Here is an 18347-nt window from a genome sequence, read left to right as displayed (position 1 = left end):
CCATAGTGTTCCTAATAAAGTGCTAAGTTAGTGTATGTATATGTGTAGGCTGTATGGGTTCAGGGGGTCTTTCTGTATCTTTATGTGTGATGGAGTCTCAAAATGTGTCAGTTCTTGTGATATTGGCAGCTTATGATGAATGACTCTTCTTGCTTCCTCAACCTCTTTCAGGTTGCTTTCGCTGAACTCAACAGTAGAATAATTAATAATTCCTTACATTTATGTAGCGCTTTTCTACTTCCACTCAAAGCACTTTACATACAATATTGTGGGGGAATCTCCTCAACCACAACCAGTGTGAAGCATCCACCACACATCAGCTATATGTGATGTAGTCAGTTGATAAGCGGTTATAAGGAAGCCTTGATGGAACGAAGCCAATGGACAAAGCTAGTCAGGATGCCGGACTTACACCCCTATAGTCTTTTCAAGAAACACCCTGGAATTTTTAATGACCACAGAGAGTGTCATCTGAAAGATGCTGTCTTTTTACAGTATTGTGTCCCATCACTAAACTGGGGCATTACGGTAAGACTCATACAGACTGCCGGGGAGCACCCCCTTCTTGCATCACTAACACCTCTTCCAGCCGCAGCCATAGTTTTCCCTGGAGGTCTTCTATCCAGGTGCTGACCAGGCTCAACCCTGCTTATCTTCATTAGGAAACGAGTCAAGAGCTGCAGGGTGATATGCTGCTGGCGGATGTTGAATTGTTGAAAATAAATGCACACCCCTAGCAGTGTTGGTTAGTAGCATCATTTGTAGGAAACTATTGGTTTTATTACATTTCTCAGTAACAAGGTCGTACCATTGCTATTTTAAAATATACAATAGCTTTTCAGTAGTATTTTAACAATTTTAACAGACTCTTTAAAATAACTGAAACAATTCAGCGAAGTGATATGGAATGGTAATACCTGGAACTAGTTTATAGCCACGCAGTTAGAAAATTAATCAACACCTTAGAATTCAACTAATGGCACAATGCCAAATCTCTCACAAGTACAGATACTGCTGATTTGAAGACATTCCATTTAAGAAGAACATTCCGCCTGAAGAGAACAGACAAAATATCAAAGCAAAATCTACAGAAAGAGACTCTGCATGCAACAAAGAATCTAACAATGAGAATTTGTGCAGGGGACGTGCTGAGTGTGTAGTGATGGCAGTGTGAGACAGTCTAATGGCTGTGTGATGGGTTATCAGAGCCACCGCTGCTAGATCAATTGGAGCCTGAGAAGAACCGAAAGCAAACTGTGTTATGTAGGCCAGTCAATACTTTCAGTAATGATGGAGTAATCTCTGTGCTATTCAGTGGCCAGTCAATGCTCACACACCTCTTACATTGTGGACATTTGCTACACATGAGCTCCCTGCTCCTTTCTGACTAACCTCATCTTCCTCACCTAGCCTTCCTCCCTTCAGATCGAACTTAAAACATTTACCAGTTACCCTAGCATCAAAATACATTTCTTTCTGGTTAGTTTTATATATTCAACATTAAAATTTTAAATGTCATCTCCACAGAGGTGGGTAGAGTAGCCAAAAACTGTACTCAAGTACAATTACTTTAAAAAAAAAAAAAAAGAAAAAAAAATTACTCAAGTAGAAGTACCAACATAAATAATTACTTGAGTGAGAAAGTATCCAATTAAAAGAGTACTCAAGTAGTGAGTAACTCGTTACTTTCACAAATGACATAATAGACGTTTACTCCCCTATATTCCATTACATAATACACATTTAACATGTATTACAGAATTATTATTATTATTATTAATGGAGATTCTGTTATCATTCACCATCATGTTGTTCCAAACCCGTATGACTTTCTTTCTTCCATGCAACACAATAAGGAGATATTTGACAGAATGTTTGCCTGGGTCACTATTTACTTTCAGTGAATTTTTTTTTTTCTCCATATTTTGAAAGTGAATGGTGACTGAGACTGTCAGTCCCTAACATTCTGTCTAACATCTTTTGTGTTCCACATAATGCAAAGCATCACACTGGTTTGGAACAACATGAGGGTAGGGAAATTATGACAGAATATTAAATTATGGCTGAGCTATCACTTTAAAGAGAGAGTTTACCCAAAAATGAAAATTCTCTCATCATTTACTCACCCTCATGCCATCCCAGATGTGTATGACTTCCTTTCTTCTGCAGAACGCAAATTAAGATTTTTAAAAGAATATTTTAGCTCTGTAGGCCAAAATGTGGATGCTCCAAAAAGCACACAACAGCAGCATAAAAGTTGCTGTCTCCAGAAGTTATATGATAGGTGTGGGTGAGAAACAGATCAATATTTGTCATTTTTTGCTAGACAGCAGGGGGTGATATGCAGAGAAGAATGTGAATCGCCAAAAACACAAGAAGAAGAATGTGAAAGTGATCTGTTTTCTGTTTCTCATCCACACCTATCACATCGCTTCAGAAGATACCGCTTTAACCACTGGAGTCTTATGGATTACTTTTATGCTGACTTATGTGATTTTGTTTAGCTTTAAAAAGTTGCCACCCATTCATTTGCATTGTATGGACCTACAAAGCTGAGAAATTCTTCTAAAAATCTTCATTTGAGTTCAGTAGATGAAAGAAAGTCATATACATCTGGGGTGGCGTGAGGGTGAGTAAATAATGAGAATTGTAATTTTTGGGTGAACTATCCCTTTAAGGGCTCTTGTCAGATCTGGATGAATTTGTCAGTAAGAGAGGTTTGGAAACATTTCTAGTAATTATTACAGTGAAAACGTGAAAATGTCCCACAAGGACATTATATATAATGCTGAAATATAAACCAAAGCAAGATCATGCTTTAATAATGCCTTCTTTCGCAATTTCATAGCTTTTAAAGTCCTGCATTGATTCTTATTTCAGTGTAGTTACAGTTTTCAGTGTCGTAAGTATTTAGATCATTAGTTCTGTACAGCAATACTGCCACTCTCTAAATGCATATACGCAGCCTAGTGCACAGGGCATCAACCCCGCTGTGTCTGAAACCACCCCCTATCCACTATATAGTGCACTATTTCGGGTGTCTGCCATTTTGTAGGAGTGTCTGAATTCTGAGTGAGCCACTCGTTCCTTACTTTTGTTCACTTATTATTACCGACAATGCACTCTAATTTCGATTGTACATTTGATGTAAACTCGACAACGTTTAATTTTCCACAATTCACCATGGGGAAGATGTACCAGCTGGGAGTTTACTGCTTCCTTCACTCTTGCAATGTTTTATTTCATGCTGAATGTAGTAAATTACTTTTTGACAAATCATTACTTGATTAAAATAACATAACATATAGAGAGGCAAAACATACAGATACATTTTTAAAATGTACTCTTTATTTGATAAAATGTGTTTACTCTTTTTATTAACACACAGTATATATTAAAAATGACAAACAGAATGAAGATTAATTGTATTAATATATTATTTAATAAGAATAACAATTAAGGCCCAAGTATTTTAAAATTTCATATGTGACATTGTTTCTGCGACAGCCCCAGAGCTCCGACACTCGGTGCATACATCAGCTTACGAATTCACTCATTTCGTTCACTTACTGCTGAGATATAGTGCACTAACTGCCATTCACTATATAGGAAATAGTGAATGAGTGAACGATTGCGGACACAGCCACTCTCACCATATGATTGCCTCGCGCCCGCACATCTCACACACGCGCGCCCCGCGCACCTCGCTGTGCACTCGCAGAAATGCTGTCTGTTCGCGCTCCAGTTGTTGATCACGCGATTGGCAGTGATTTACACTTAACTTGGATGTTTACATGGATTTATAGTTAATCCACCTGAAGTAGCTACGATAGTTTCTAGTACCCCCGCGAGGGCATGGGGTAAATGCGTAAATACTGCTCATGACATGCAGGACGTGGGACAAAGCGCACTGATATATTGCTGCACTGATTTAAAAATGTACCCTTCCCAGTTACATCTCCCTGAAAATGACCATCTCATTACACAGAAAAGCCCGCATTTGGATTAGAGCCAAAACTTAACTCATCATGCTGCCTTAAATTGGAGATGTGATTTTAATCTTGAAATATCAGCTTGTCTTTGTGTTAAATGAAGGCATTGCATGACGAAAATATTCTTTTTTTTTCACTGTGCGGAGCGAAGAAAGTGTTTCACTTTGAAGAGCTTGATGCTTCAGCAGTGATTGAGTGACAGTCTGTGACAGCGGCCAGCGCGCGCCTCTTTGTGGACTTCCCCTCTCGTAAAATTCCCATTCAATAATCTCTCAATAAATTACACATTCATTAAAATTAAACCCAGTAATGTAACGACAGGAACACCACCATTGTAAAGAAGTATAAGTAAAAATATTTCATTAGAAATGTACTTGAGTGAGAGTAAAAAGTACCCACTTTTAAACCTACTCTAAAAGTAAATTTATTTCCAAAAAGTTCAAGTAAATGTAACGGAGTAAATGTAGCACATTACTACCCACCTCTGCATCTCCATTTATATATGGAGACATTTCATCCAAAGCAGCTTACAAATGAGGATAAATACAACATGCAATTAATCTTATGGAGCCAACAAAAATAGCAGTGTTACTGTTTAATGTTGAAAGTTGATCATAAGAGTACAAGAAATAACAAAGATAGAGTGAATTAAATACAACATTGGACAATGATACTTTTGACTATATTTTGGAAAGTTAATTCTAGGCAAAGCCTTATACAGTAGTGGATCTTGCCCTTTCCTCTAGACTAAAGGTTAACTCAGCTAAATATTTCCAGATCTTGACCCTACTTGTCCACACTTTGCTGTTGAACCAGCCTCTTTGTTTCATTCATTGGTTCTTGTCCTAAATTATTAAGGTTCTGGGGGAATATTTTTTTTTGCTGCAGTAATAGACCCCAACCCAATATCAACTTTATTTGGTGTTCTTCCCAGAAAACACAAAATGTACCACTTTACAGATTAACAATATAGCACTCTCCACTCTTTTGGCCAATGAACTAATTGTCATAATTTGAATGTTAACATCTTCACCATTCTATTGTCAATTTAGTTTTAGATGTACTGTTTGCCCTCAAGCTGGAAAATATCAAATTTGGGATGAGACAGAAGTATGGACTGGTATTCATAAAGATGTTTATCTTATCACTTGCAGTTCTCCAGAGAGTTCCTAGCTAAGAGTTTTCGCCTAAAACCTATTCACAAAACAGCTAATAGCGTGTTTTTCTAAGGAAATTTTAAGGTAAAGCGTAGTTGGCCATGTTGCTATGGATGACGCATATTCTATGCACGCACTTTCTTCGCACAAAGTGATTGGTAGACAGGGATCCAATATTTTTCTACAAATTCATTATAGACAGACAGTGGGAAGTGACCATTAGTAAATTGATTTATTTATAAACCAGCTTTTAAAAAGACTACAAGCATAAAATAGCTATGGACAATATAGAACCTGCACTGAAGAAAAGACAAAGGAAGGTTGTTGCTTCTTGCTTATATCGAAACACAAAATTAAAGGGAAATTTTGAGGCAGCATCACTGTTAAAACGAAAAAGAAAGCATGGGAACAAATGTGTTTTCACATCAATGTGACATTTCTTTTGATTTTGCGAAATATCGAAGAGTGTGAGAAACTCTCATATTGTGGTACTCTCTTCAGTCTCAGTCAAGAGCAGATACCGCAGACTTTAAGCAACAAACATCTGCAACAGGTAAGTGGTTAATTTGTTCTGTATAATTGTAGTCATTCACAGCAAATGTGTATGATTCGATATAGCCTGTTTTGTCCAAATGAATATAGATTTATCCCACATTGGCTACATGAACTTCATGATACTTCACCCCAAATAGTTGGCTAGGTTCTGTTGATATAATTGCCCAAAAAAACCTTTATCTCCGGTGTAATTGGGTTGTTTCGATTTATGGGAGAGGTAATTGCATCCCTAACTAAGTTTACAATAATGAAAAACCCTCGTGATATTTAAAAGGTCATTGTCATTACAATACTCTAATACGGTTCTCAATTGTGACCCAACTGCGATGTGGATTGACGACAGTAGACATGCTTTGGATCATTTGTGATTAACTCTTAGGGATTTATGAGTCCTCAGGACAGCTTCTAAGTTGTTGTGGCTTTAGGAGCTGCTTTTAGCATTAAAATGCTCCATGAATTACTCTTAGATGTCCTAAAATTAGGAGTGACACGGCCATCAATTTTACAAGTTGCGCCTTAATTTCTGAGTTAGGAGCTACTTTTAGCCTTAATTTTTGTGAATATGGGCTCTGACCTCTTTACTAAGATATGGAGCCCTTTTTAATGGTAGGGCTGTTGATTAAACAAGTTCATTTGGTGTGATTAAAAATAACGTGTACATTTTCTTTTTTACACAATTAATCATGTCCCCGGACCGTAATAAGGAATATTCCTTATATCTGGGCAATTTAAGCTTGTAGTACCATCTGTTTTCTCCAGGGGGCATTAAGCGAAACTCCAGCTGTATAGGCAACGCACAGCTTATGATGACAGAACAGACCACACTTACCAGGGCAGACAACACAAGATGAGAGTTCAAACACTTGATAGAGCGCAAATCCAAATGCAGGTATCTCAAGACGTGTTTTTCTAAGTTTCAAACTTCGTTTAACTTGACACAGCCACCTAAAAACAGTACGTTTATGACACGACAAAACCTTAAACAAGCCCTTATAATAAATCTCAGACTGATTGACAAATTCAGTTGCAAAATGGATTGCTATGAACTGTAGGCCAATGATAGGCTTATGTTCAATAATATGCAAACAAACAATATATTGTATTCTAAAGCCTCTTTTTTTAATGCTTCATTTCTGTGCCAAAATAATGTAATTCATTTTAATTATCTGTATTATTATTTTTTTATCTTTATATTTTATTATTTTAATTATTTAAATATAGCTATTTATAATTATTTAATCATTATATATAGATTTTTTTATTATTTGAGGGGCTTTCTCAGGTAATATTTATGTATCCGATTCTTGCAATTAATTCGATTAATTTGATTAATTACATGCCATGTAATTAATTTGATTCAAATTTTTAATCGATTGACAGCCCTAAAAAAACATATTATTACTTTCTTGATTTCTTTTTCATTTTTTAGGTTTCACTTGTTTTCATAGGATTGTGTAGCCCTTTAAAACGTACAGTATAATCTACATTAAGTTGGAATGCAGGGTGTTTGTGCACATTTTGTTGAGTTATATACATCTGTCATGTCATATACTCCTCCACACAATTATTTAATGTTCTATCCTGAGATGTTCAACTGTAATAATTAGGGGTCAAGCACAAAAGGTGCATAGGCATCTATTTGATCTGTTATTGCTATTATTCTACCGTTTCTGGCTGGGAGTCAATCTTCACCAAATTTGGCTGATATCATCTTCAGACCATACTAGCAAAAAGTTATCGAAAGCTTTTTGATATAGACCAAACTGTTCTTCTATAACGCATCAACGGATTGAACGGTGAGCACGACAAACTTGTCAATGCTTTGGCGTATTGTAATAAAAACATATTGTAATAAAAACTCATAGCCATCATGCTCTGAGATTACCTTTTGGAATTTTGGCAAACCAGCACCTACTGGTCAAGAAATATGAAAAAGGCCTTTTTTGCTTAGTACTTTTAAATAGTTAGGCCTAAAATCATGACAATGATGCCCTTAGATTCCTTGGGACATGCATAATCAAATAGTACTCAGAGTTCCTATGTCGGCCATTTTGAATTTTATTGTAAAATGTTGTATTTTACAAACGCATTGGCTAATGCCCTAAAGGTACCTGAGAAGTTTGGGGACAACCAAAATGCTTAAAACTTTTGATTCATTTGAGAGTGGTCTTTGTAGATTCCTTAGGTCATGCAGAGTACAATGAAAAACATTTGACCATGGTCAGCCATACTTCCTGTACGCTGTTTTGAACTTCATTTAAAACGTACTTTTTCGATCTCCTCCTAAAGCGTTCATTGGATCTTCATAAAATTTGGCTCAGATCATCTTCAGACCATACTAGCCAAAAGTTGTCAAAAGCTTTTTGAAATACTTAACCAAACTCATATAACGCATCATTGAATTTGATGGCCAGATACAAAAAACAATCTGAGGCTTTATCTCAGCAATGCTTTAATGTATTGACAAAAAACTTGGTATGTGTCATTGCAACCATGCCACATATAAATTGCGGAACATTGCACCAATACCAGATAAATTTGGTGAAAGTGCTGTCTATTTGTTTAAAGTGTATAATCAGTTTTATTTCAAGTAATTCTACTTTTGACTTTTAAACCACCTTGATTGTACCATATCTGGTGATCATTTTAGGCAATCAAATAGTATTGCCATTGTTGTCGTTGGTGTGCTTGGCCCCATAATTACATCTTGCATCTATATTTTATGATTTGATTATGATTTAAAAACCTGGATGCTACAGTTTACTGAAATGAGATGCTAACAAATACAGTATAAAACAATAGATGGCAGAAATTATGGGTTCTGCAGGTTAAATTAATACAAATGTAACAAGTATCAGTTTAGTTTGATTAAATCTGGATTTATGTATGCAAAAATGTATGTGCGTGAGTGAAATTAATCCCATTTTAGCTATTTGTATACAAACATTGTATTTTATGGTATATTTAGTGGAGACAGACATTGATGATGAATGGTGTGCCTAAATCTCTTCTCTGTCTCCTGCAGTGTACTGTGGGAGCCCATGGGTGATGGCAAGCGTATGATCTCTCTGGCTGAAAATCATGTGCTGCTGTGGGACCTGCAGGAGAGCTCCACTAAGGCCACGGTGAGATTCCAGCTCATTATTTTTTAATAGCTGTGTTTTACAGGCTCTTCGCTCAGGCAGCACTAGAGTCAGGAGTAGAGGAGTCATGGCACTGGCACTGCATATAAGTTACTTTATTCAGTTTTATTTTAGGGGAAGCTATCCCACAAGATTCAGGCTCATTCAAAATATTAAAGCTGAAGTGTGTAAATTCTGTGCCTTTAGCACCACCATACGGAATTGCAAAAAAACATTGTTTTCAAACAGCCTTCCGAATATGGACCACGTCTGCCGTTGATCCAACAAACAGATCCCAGTCCCGCTCCCAACTCACGCCATTGGTTGAGTCAATGTTGTTGTGTCAAGCTGGATGGACTGCTCAAAACAAACAGAGGAATTTTCTTAGCGCCATAGAGACACTGTGTTTGTGTTTAACTATGTTAAACAAATGGCTTACTTATAGCTGTCTCTGCATATTATGCATTTTAACTGTCCCATCTTTAAATAACAGTTCCTTTGCATTGCTTGAACCATATTGTGATGGTGATGTTGGGTGCTTTAACCGGCTTTGACAGGCCAAAGCAGAGATGCTGGCCTTCTCCAGAGCGACATCTCACATTTTCCCGGTTTTCGCATTTACACACAGAAAGGCATGTGTTTCTCCCAATCAGTGGCAGCAGCAGAATGAGACGCGTTTTTAAAAGTTGCGCTTGTACCGCTCTTAAAACGTGGCACACATCACCAGAAATGCATCAGAATGATCAAAGACATCCATTTAGTTCATGTTTACAAAATACCAACTATTAAAAATAGCACAGGTAGGTGACAAAAAGGTCCAGGACACCTTTTTAACAACACAACAGCAAGACAGCAAACAGCAATATGAAACAGAATGGGGGTCTCAGAGTTATAACTTGACATCACATCTTTTAAAAGCAGCGAGAGATGTATGATAACAGTCAAAGGATTTCTACATTTTTTATGTAGAAAAACATTTGAATCCAGATAGGCACATGAAGGTGTCCTATGTAAGTCCCCTTTGGATGAATCTCCCATGACAGGCCCATCTCTCTCCTTTTCACCTGTGTGACTGACTGAGCACCAGTTGCTGGGGCCAAGTGTACAATGATGAAAAATAGGTGCTGATGTCTTGCTGAAAAGGCAGTCATATGCAGATGTATTTGGTCCTTGTGATGTAACAAGTTCCACAAATTCCAAACGAGCCATATTTGCAGCTTGGTTTAAATAAATGCTCTTTTTCTATTAAGGAGGAAGTTTTCATTTCTGAAACTTACAGTATTTTATTTAAAGTACAATGACCTCTTATATGCCAAACGATCGAGGAAAATTTGATTCCTCATGTCATGACCCCTTTAAACAAACTAAGCAAAGTTTTGCAAATAATAGGAATGCTTTACATTTAGTTATTAAAAATTACACATTTCAATATGTGATGATCACTTGAATGATTTAAAGTGAGAAAAAAAAAAAAAATGAAATTAAGCGTGTTTGGTCAGCAAAAGACCTTTTTTTAAAGCATATACTTATTTTGACTGTGTAATCCACTGGCCTAACAGTCACAGTGAAGAGCAACTTTAGGAGGGTCACTGAATGTGCCATTAGTAAGAATCATCTGCAGTCGTTTCTAATTAATGCCTCTCAGACGGGCACTCACAGGCTGCAGTGTCACAGGCCCTTGAGAACATAACCTTGACTTGACTTTTGACAAAACCGTCACGTGTGAAAACACTCTGTCTCTCAGTGGATGCTGGAGAAAAGGCCCGCCGTTGACATCACGCCGTGCCTCTCCATGAGGTCCCACTAATGTCAGCTTTGCATGCAGAGCTAGAGGAGGTTATCGAGTGGCAAGGCCTGCTGAGTGCAGCTTGCCCATTAAATTATGAGAGATGCGAAGAGGGGCAGGCAGAAACAGAGAGAGAGAGGATGTTTGAAAAGCTCTTGGCACAGCTAGATTCCAGCCGTGTCATGAAGAATACTAATCTGCCTCATGCAAATATTCCCTCATACCGCCCCCACCCTCACAACACACACTCATCAACACCCTCCCCCATCCTCTCATCCCTCTGTTCTTCAGAAAATCTCAGGTTGATGTTTTTGTCAAGCATTGTCTTCATCCGCAAGCGTTTTATTCAGAATCGCTGAATTTCACAAAAAGAAAACAAAGTGAGAAACGTCTTCACAAATCTACACTCACAAATGTGCAACTGCTAAACCTACACTAATTTTTGGACAAACAAATGCAGATGTTGTTGTGCTGGCTAGCTCTGTACATCATTTAACCCCATTAATATTAATGTTCAGGTAATGTTAGCTCTCTTCCCTTCTAAGGCAGCATCCTTACTGAAATGGAAACTCATAAATGTCTGATTATGTTGGCTTGACAAAGTCTGATGTGGTTTCTTGGGGGTCCTGTTAGGTCTAATGGGATCTGAAGTGGTCTAATGAGGTCTGAAGTGATCTGATGTGGCTTATTGGAGGACTGATGTTGCCTAATGGGATCTGTCATGGTCTGATGTGGTTTCTTGGGGGTCTAATGATGTCTAATGGGATCTGAAGAGGTCTAATTGGGTCAGAAGTGGTCTGATGTATTCTGAAGTGGTTTATTGGAGGTCTGATGAGGTCTAATGGGGTTGTATATGGTGTGATGTTGTCTAATGTGATCTGAAGTGGTCTTATGTGGATTCTTGGAGGACTGATGTGGTCTAATGGAATCTGACATGGTTTGATGTGGTTTCTTGGGGGTCTAATGAGCTCTAATGGGATCTTAAGGAGTCTAATTGGGTCAGAAGTGGTCTGATGTGTTCTGAAGTGGTTTATTGGAGGTCTGATGAGGTCTAATGGGGTTTGATGTCGTCTGATGTCGTCTAATGTGATCTGAAGTGGTTTGGGGGGCAGAAGTGGTCTGAAGTGGTTCCTTGGAGGTCTGATGAGTTCTAATGGGTCTGTGGTCTAAAATGATCTGATATGGTATAATGTGGTTTTGGGGGCAGAAGTGTTCTGAAGTGGTTTCTTGGGGGTCTAATGAGGTCCTATAGGATTATTAGACCTCATGGTCTAATGGGGTCTGAAGTTATCTGTTTTGGTCTCTAGGGTTCTGTTTTGGTCTAATATGATATGAAGTGGTTTCTTGGAGGTCTAATGAGGTCTAATGGGGTTCTGAATGGTCTTATGGGGTCTTATTTTGCCTGAAGAGGTCTGATGTGGTTTCCCAGGGCTTAATGTCTTATAGAATCTGAAGGATCTAAAGGTGTCTGATGTGGTCTCGAGGGCTTATTATGTGGTATAATGTGGTTTGAGGGGGCAGAAGTGGTTTGTTGTGGTCTCTAGGTGGTCTGATGAGGTCTAATGCAATCTGCTGTGGTCTAATATGGTCTCGTGTGGTCTGTCTAAATTTTTTCGGTCTGTCTGATTTGGACTTTTTGTCGTGTTGACACTTTAACTAACTCTACCTACCACGCTTAGCAAAACTCTCTTCAAAGAGAGTAGTTAACCTGAAAGAGGAAACTGACTGTAGAAGACATGTCCACTATAGCTCCCCATCTGGCAGCACAAAAAAATGCAGTGTATAGTTGTGTTGCATTATGAATATTTCGAGCATTCTGGTTAAATTAGGGAAGTCATGACGTATGAAATTGAACTTGCATAGCTAGAAGCGTTTGTATCCTTATACTTGTGTAGATGATGTTTCAGTATGATTCAAGACATGTCAAGTTTCTTCTTATGAAAACATTTGGTTCCAATGAATTCAGGCGCACACTGGATGATTTATGCCATGATTTTGCTGTCTGTGACAAATTTTCGAGATTGTGAATGATTGTCAGTCTTTGATTGTTTAGTGTGACATGCTCATTGATGGATGATTGATTGCTTTTGGCAGTGTCAAAAATTTTCCATCGAAGTCCTACAGTTTGACTGCTCCTTTTAATTGCTGTCTAATAAAGAACCAATAGGAGCACCGCAATGGATGACATAGGTGTGTGTTAGAGAGAAAGAGAGAGAGCATGACAGAGAGAGAGAAGGAGAGACACTTGTCTATATCATATGCATTATAAGTATCTCATTATTTAAGTCTGCCAATCATGACCAAAATCTACTAAGATGTATATCGCAAAGTCTGACAGCATTAGCAACAGTTTATGTGTGACTTGTCTTTTACCCAAGATTACACTGGGGTCATATCTGACATGCAAAAATTGCAAAGGACAGGACAAATCACATGGGGTACATCCAGATTAAGCAAGACATTCTCTGTATATTTCAGTTCTAGCAGCAGAAACATGATCTTGTCCTGACCTTGGCTGACATAGCCACATTTCCCCCATGTGGAAGCAGTATTATATCAACACAGTAAGTAAATATAATTAAGAACAGACAAGGACATCTGCAGCTTACATTATCTACTGCCATATATGCCTCCATAAGACACAAATGGACTGTCAGACATTGCCGTGGACAAGAAATGTTTGACAGGACACTGACAGAGTATGTAGTTAAATTTTCTGTAAAGGTTCCTGTAGCAGGTTCGTTATCTGGGCAATGAAGGAGTCAGGAGGCAGTGATCTGTCAACATGAGTATTTATATTACTCTTCAGCATTGTTCACAAACTTAAACAAAAAGGGCACTCAGTGGCCAAGAAGTCACACACACAAACGAGTAAATGCTTCTTGTCGCACACACACAGATACGGTCTCTCTCTGGTCTCTCTCTGCCACTCTGACGCCTCGTGTGCCTTTTTATTTCTCCCTCCACCATCACTACAACAATAAACAGGTGTTGGAGATAATGACAACCCAGGTGACGAGCCTTACCGCTCTCTCCCACAAACAGATACACGACCACATCCCCATCACCATAGTTCCTTATTGTGGAGACACAAAATAGCTGCCTCACAATCTGAACAATCTGAAAGCCGATAAGGTAATTCCAGGCTCAAAGAAGATTTTCCATTGAATTTCCACTATAAACTGTACACTACTCTACCAGAATGCAACCCTGTCTCCTTGACTCACATCAAGATGAGTATTCGGCCCATGTGCGCTGATATGTTCACAGAACAGGTCTATTCTGTGAGCATCAGGGTCTGTGAGTAGGCTTGCCTTAGATTGCTGTTGAATATGCTAGCATTGATTGAGTTGTATGTGGATTAATTCTCCTCCAGATTTCAAGCAGTGCCACCCTGGAGGGCAAAGGGCAACTGAAATTCACTGCAGGCAAATGGAGCCCACATCACAACTGCACCCAGCTGGCGACAGCTAACGACACGGCCATTCGTGGCTGGGATCTACGGAGCATGAGGTAAGACCTCAGAACCTCAGAGATGAGGACAGTATAACAGTATGCAATGCTCGTTATTAATTTTTCATTTTTGTTTTGTTGGGGGAGAATTTTGCCTCTTTCTATTCTGACAAATTTAGCAGAGAGCTACAGGAAATTACATGTGAGAGACAAGGAATTAAATCTGGAAATGTCATAAGGAAGACTCGAACCTGTCATCCGCATTAGCATCATGGCTCAGTATGTCAGGAGCATGTGTCCAAACTGCTCCACTACTCCTCTTACATGGATTTTGTTTTATTTTTTTTATATACATTTCACTTCAGTAAAAGCTGTGTTGAATTGTCCATTGTTGCCACAGGTTTGCCATAACTATTTTCCAGTAAAATAGTTTAGCTGAACACTTCAGGGAAATCTTTGCAGCAAACTGTTATGTTAGTTTTAGTTTTTACAAGGGAGCATTTCACTACATTAAGAGAAGTCATGTATTGTCCATTGTTGCCACAGGTTTGTCATAACTGTGTTAAGTAGTGGCAAATATTTGCCAAAGGATCACTAAAGAACTGTTTGCCAGTAGTGGTTGATATTTGATATTTAGATTCGCTAAAGAACTGTTTGCCACATAGAAGTTTGTGCCAGTAGTGGAAGATATTTGCCAAAGGTTTGTTGAACTGTTTGCCAGAAGTGGAAGATATTTGCCAAAGGTTCACCACAGAACTGTTTGCCAGTAGTGGCAGATACCTGACAAAGGTTAGCTGAATTGTGTACCAGTAATGGCAGATATTTGCCAAAGGTTCACCAAACAACTGTTTGCCAATAGTGGCAGATACTTGACAAAGGTTCACCAAAGAACTGTTTGCAAGTAGTGGTAGATTTTTGTCAAAGGTTCGCCACAGACCTGTTTGCCAGTAGTGGCAGATATTATTTAAAGGTTCGCCGAACACATTGCTGGAAATTGAAGATATTTTCCAACAAACCTTTGGGAATTATACTAAGTGGCAGATATTTGCAAAACATTCACCAAAGATCTGTGTTCCAGTAGTGTCAGATATTTGCCAGAAATTCGACATAGAATTGTTTTCCAGTAGTGGCAGATACCTGACAAAAGTTCGCTGAACTGTTTGCCAGAAGTGGAAGATATATTCCAAAGGTTCTCCACAGAACTGTTTGCTAGTGATGTAAGGTATTTGCAAAATATTCGCCAAAGAACTGGTTTCCAGTATATTATTTGCCAAAGGTTCGCCAAAGACGTGTTTGCCAGTAATGGCAGATACTTGACAGGTTCGCCTAACTGTTTGCCAGAAATGAAAGATATTTGCCAAAGGTTCGCCAAAGGACTGTTTGCCAGTAGTGGCAGATATTTGCAAAAGGTTTGCCAATTAACTATTTGCCAGTAGTGGCAGTTACGTGACAAAGGTTCCCCAAAGAACTGTTTTCAAATAGTGGCAGATATTTGTCAAAGGTTCACCACAGAACTGTTTGCCTGTGGTGTCAGATATTTACCAAATATTCAGATTTGAATATTCATACAAATGGTTTCCAGTATATTATTTACCAAAGACCTGTATGCCATTAGTGGCAGATGCCTGACAGGTTCGCCAAACACTTTGCCAGAAATGAAAGATATTTGCCAAAGGTTGCAACAAAACTGTTTGCCAGTAGTGGTAGATATTTGCCAAAGGTTTGCCAAAGAACTGTTTACCAATAGTGGCAGATACCTGACAAAGGTTCGATGAAGTGTTTGCCAGAATTAAAAGATATTTGCCAAACGTTCACCACAGAACTGTCTGTTGTTGCCAAAGTTTTTCTGCAGACATGCTGCTAGTTGTTAATGGCTGCAAACTTCTGGCAAATATTTGTGGCAAGCTGCCACAGATTTGCCACCAATTAACTGTAAGTTTGCACATTCACATATTAACAGTTTTTGCAAGGGTATCAGTAATTTGGCTGATCAAGTCTCTTAACATTAATACTGCATTTCAAAACATCACACCTTTATCACAAGTAATCTCTTAGTTTGACAAAAGAACAGTGATGTGTTCCTTAGTGGTACTGCGGTCCAGATTGTCCTCATCATGTGTGTGCAGCGAGCATAGTGCTCAATGTGTATGTGTGAGCAGGGAATGTTCAGGAATAGAAGTGTGCTGGAGTGAAATGATTGTCCATGTGAGATTTGCTGGAGGAATAATAATCACAGCACTATTGATCCCTGGATATAACACACAGACACACCTGATGAGATAAGATGAGTTGAGATGAGAGTGAAATACAGCAGAGGGGAGAAATGAAGACTAGAAGATTGAGATATATAGAACATAGATTATGTAGAGTTCCAGAGGTTTATAAACATACGTGCAAACTGAATGCTGAAAAGGGTCCATCTTAAGTCCAAGTTTCAGGCAGTGTCCAGTGAAGTATCCCTTGTCTGACATTGGTGCTGGCATCAGTTCATCCTTTGTGAAGTCCATCATAGTAGACTGAAGTGATATCTGGCTGGCACAGGCTGCAGTTAGTCATCATCACTCAGCAGCATGTATTAGCAGGACCGGAGCTGGACATCATGCAGGACCAGAACTGGATCTGGCAGGCTGTTGTAACCTCAGGATATATATCCCGAGGTTAAGACAAGGAAGCAAATAGAATAATATTAGCATGGATGCCATTTACTTTAAAACAGGATTATAGAATATGATGTGTTTCCGGTTCCTGCAGATCTGACTAATGCAGCATAACTATAATTTGATGGATAAATTAGGTGTATGCCTGGCTGAAAAGATGAGTCTTTAGTCTAGACATAAACTGAGAGAGTGTGACTGAGTCCTGAACCATGTTCGGAAGACTATTCTATAGTTTAGGAGCCAAATAGGAAAAGGATCTACCTCCTTGATTTTGAAATGACAGATTGCTATCAAATATAAACACCTAAGTTCTTCACTGTAGAAGAAGATGTGGCAGTACATCCATTGAGAGTCAAATTATATTTTAGCGTCTTATTTTTAGAGGTTTTTGGTCCAATAATTAGTACCTCTGTTTTGTCGGAATTGAGTAGAAGGGAATTTCTAGCCATCAAATCTTTGATATCATTGATACACTCTGCTAACATGGAGAATTGTGAAATTTCAATGGGTTTTGAGGAAATATAAAGTGGGGTATAATCGGCATAACAGTGAAAACTAATTCCACGGTTCCTGATAATGTCTCCATGGGGAAGCATATATAAGGAGAAAAGGAGAGGCTCTAAAACTGATCCCTGTGACACTCCATACTTTATTTTAATCTGACCATTCCTCATTTACACAGACATAGCGGTTGGATAAATAGGACCTAAACCAAGCTAATGCCTGTCCACAAATGCCAACATAATTCTCAAGCTTATCCAAGAGATCAGATGATAAGAGCAAGTCATTTGTAACTCTGATAAGTGCTGAATTCAAGTTAGATTCAAAATTATTTTTTACAAAATTAACAGTTGGGAGGACACTACCTTGTCTAGTATTTTTGACATAAATGGGAGATTTGAGATCAGTCTATAATTAGCCAACTCTCCAGGATCAAGCTGTGGTTTCTTGATAAGCAGTTTAATAACTGCTATCTTAAAATTTCTTGGGACATGCCCTAAGGATAATGAGGAGTTAATAATATTAAGAAGAGGTTCTGAGATTACAAGAATCACCTCTTTTAATAGCTTGGTCGGTATTGAATCTAATATACAGTACATGTTGTTGATTTTGATATTTTGATAAGTTTGTTTAGCTCTTCCTGTCCTATGACAGCAAAGGATTGTGAGGTGCTATTGCAGACAGTTGCATAATTCCAATTTTGTTTCTGATGATTTCAGTTTTATCAGTAAAGAAATTCATAGTCATTACTACTGTGATGCGATGGAAAATCTGGTTCAGTCGAAGCTTTATTCCTTACTAATTTATCCACAGTACTGAATAAACACCTAGGATTATTGTGGTTATTTTCAATGAGTTTGCTCAAATATGCAGACCTTGCAGCTTTTAGAGCCTTTTTGTAGCTAGAGACACTATCATTCCATGCACCACGAAAGACCTCTAATTTTGTAGTCTTCTGCTTGCGCTCCATTTTCCGAACTGCATCAAGTTCTTCTAAAAAAAATTTGTTTACTGAGTATTTGAGACAAATCTGGAAGGTTATTAGTGAAAATATCTTTAGTGGTCAAAAGAATAGTTCTACCTGAGCGATATCGTGGCATAAATTAAGTGACCTTTGCTATGCG

The 18347-nt window shown here is 38.3% G+C and overlaps 1 protein-coding gene across 1 annotated transcript in view; it reads left to right on the top strand.

The window, feature by feature from the left end:
• eipr1 (EARP complex and GARP complex interacting protein 1) overlaps positions 1-18347 on the top strand; it is a 68647-nt gene that overhangs the window by 20807 nt on the left and 29493 nt on the right. Inside the window, exons 5-6 of the mRNA XM_051723249.1 lie at positions 8730-8829; positions 13989-14125. Of these exons, the coding sequence (XP_051579209.1) occupies positions 8730-8829; positions 13989-14125 (237 nt within the window). The remainder of the gene's footprint in view (positions 1-8729; positions 8830-13988; positions 14126-18347) is intronic.

This window comes from Myxocyprinus asiaticus, chromosome 17 (genome assembly GCF_019703515.2).
Source record: "Myxocyprinus asiaticus isolate MX2 ecotype Aquarium Trade chromosome 17, UBuf_Myxa_2, whole genome shotgun sequence".
NCBI lineage: Eukaryota > Metazoa > Chordata > Actinopteri > Cypriniformes > Catostomidae > Myxocyprinus > Myxocyprinus asiaticus.
Note: the sequence above shows the minus strand (reverse complement) of the source record. Positions and strands in the feature narration are given on the sequence as shown.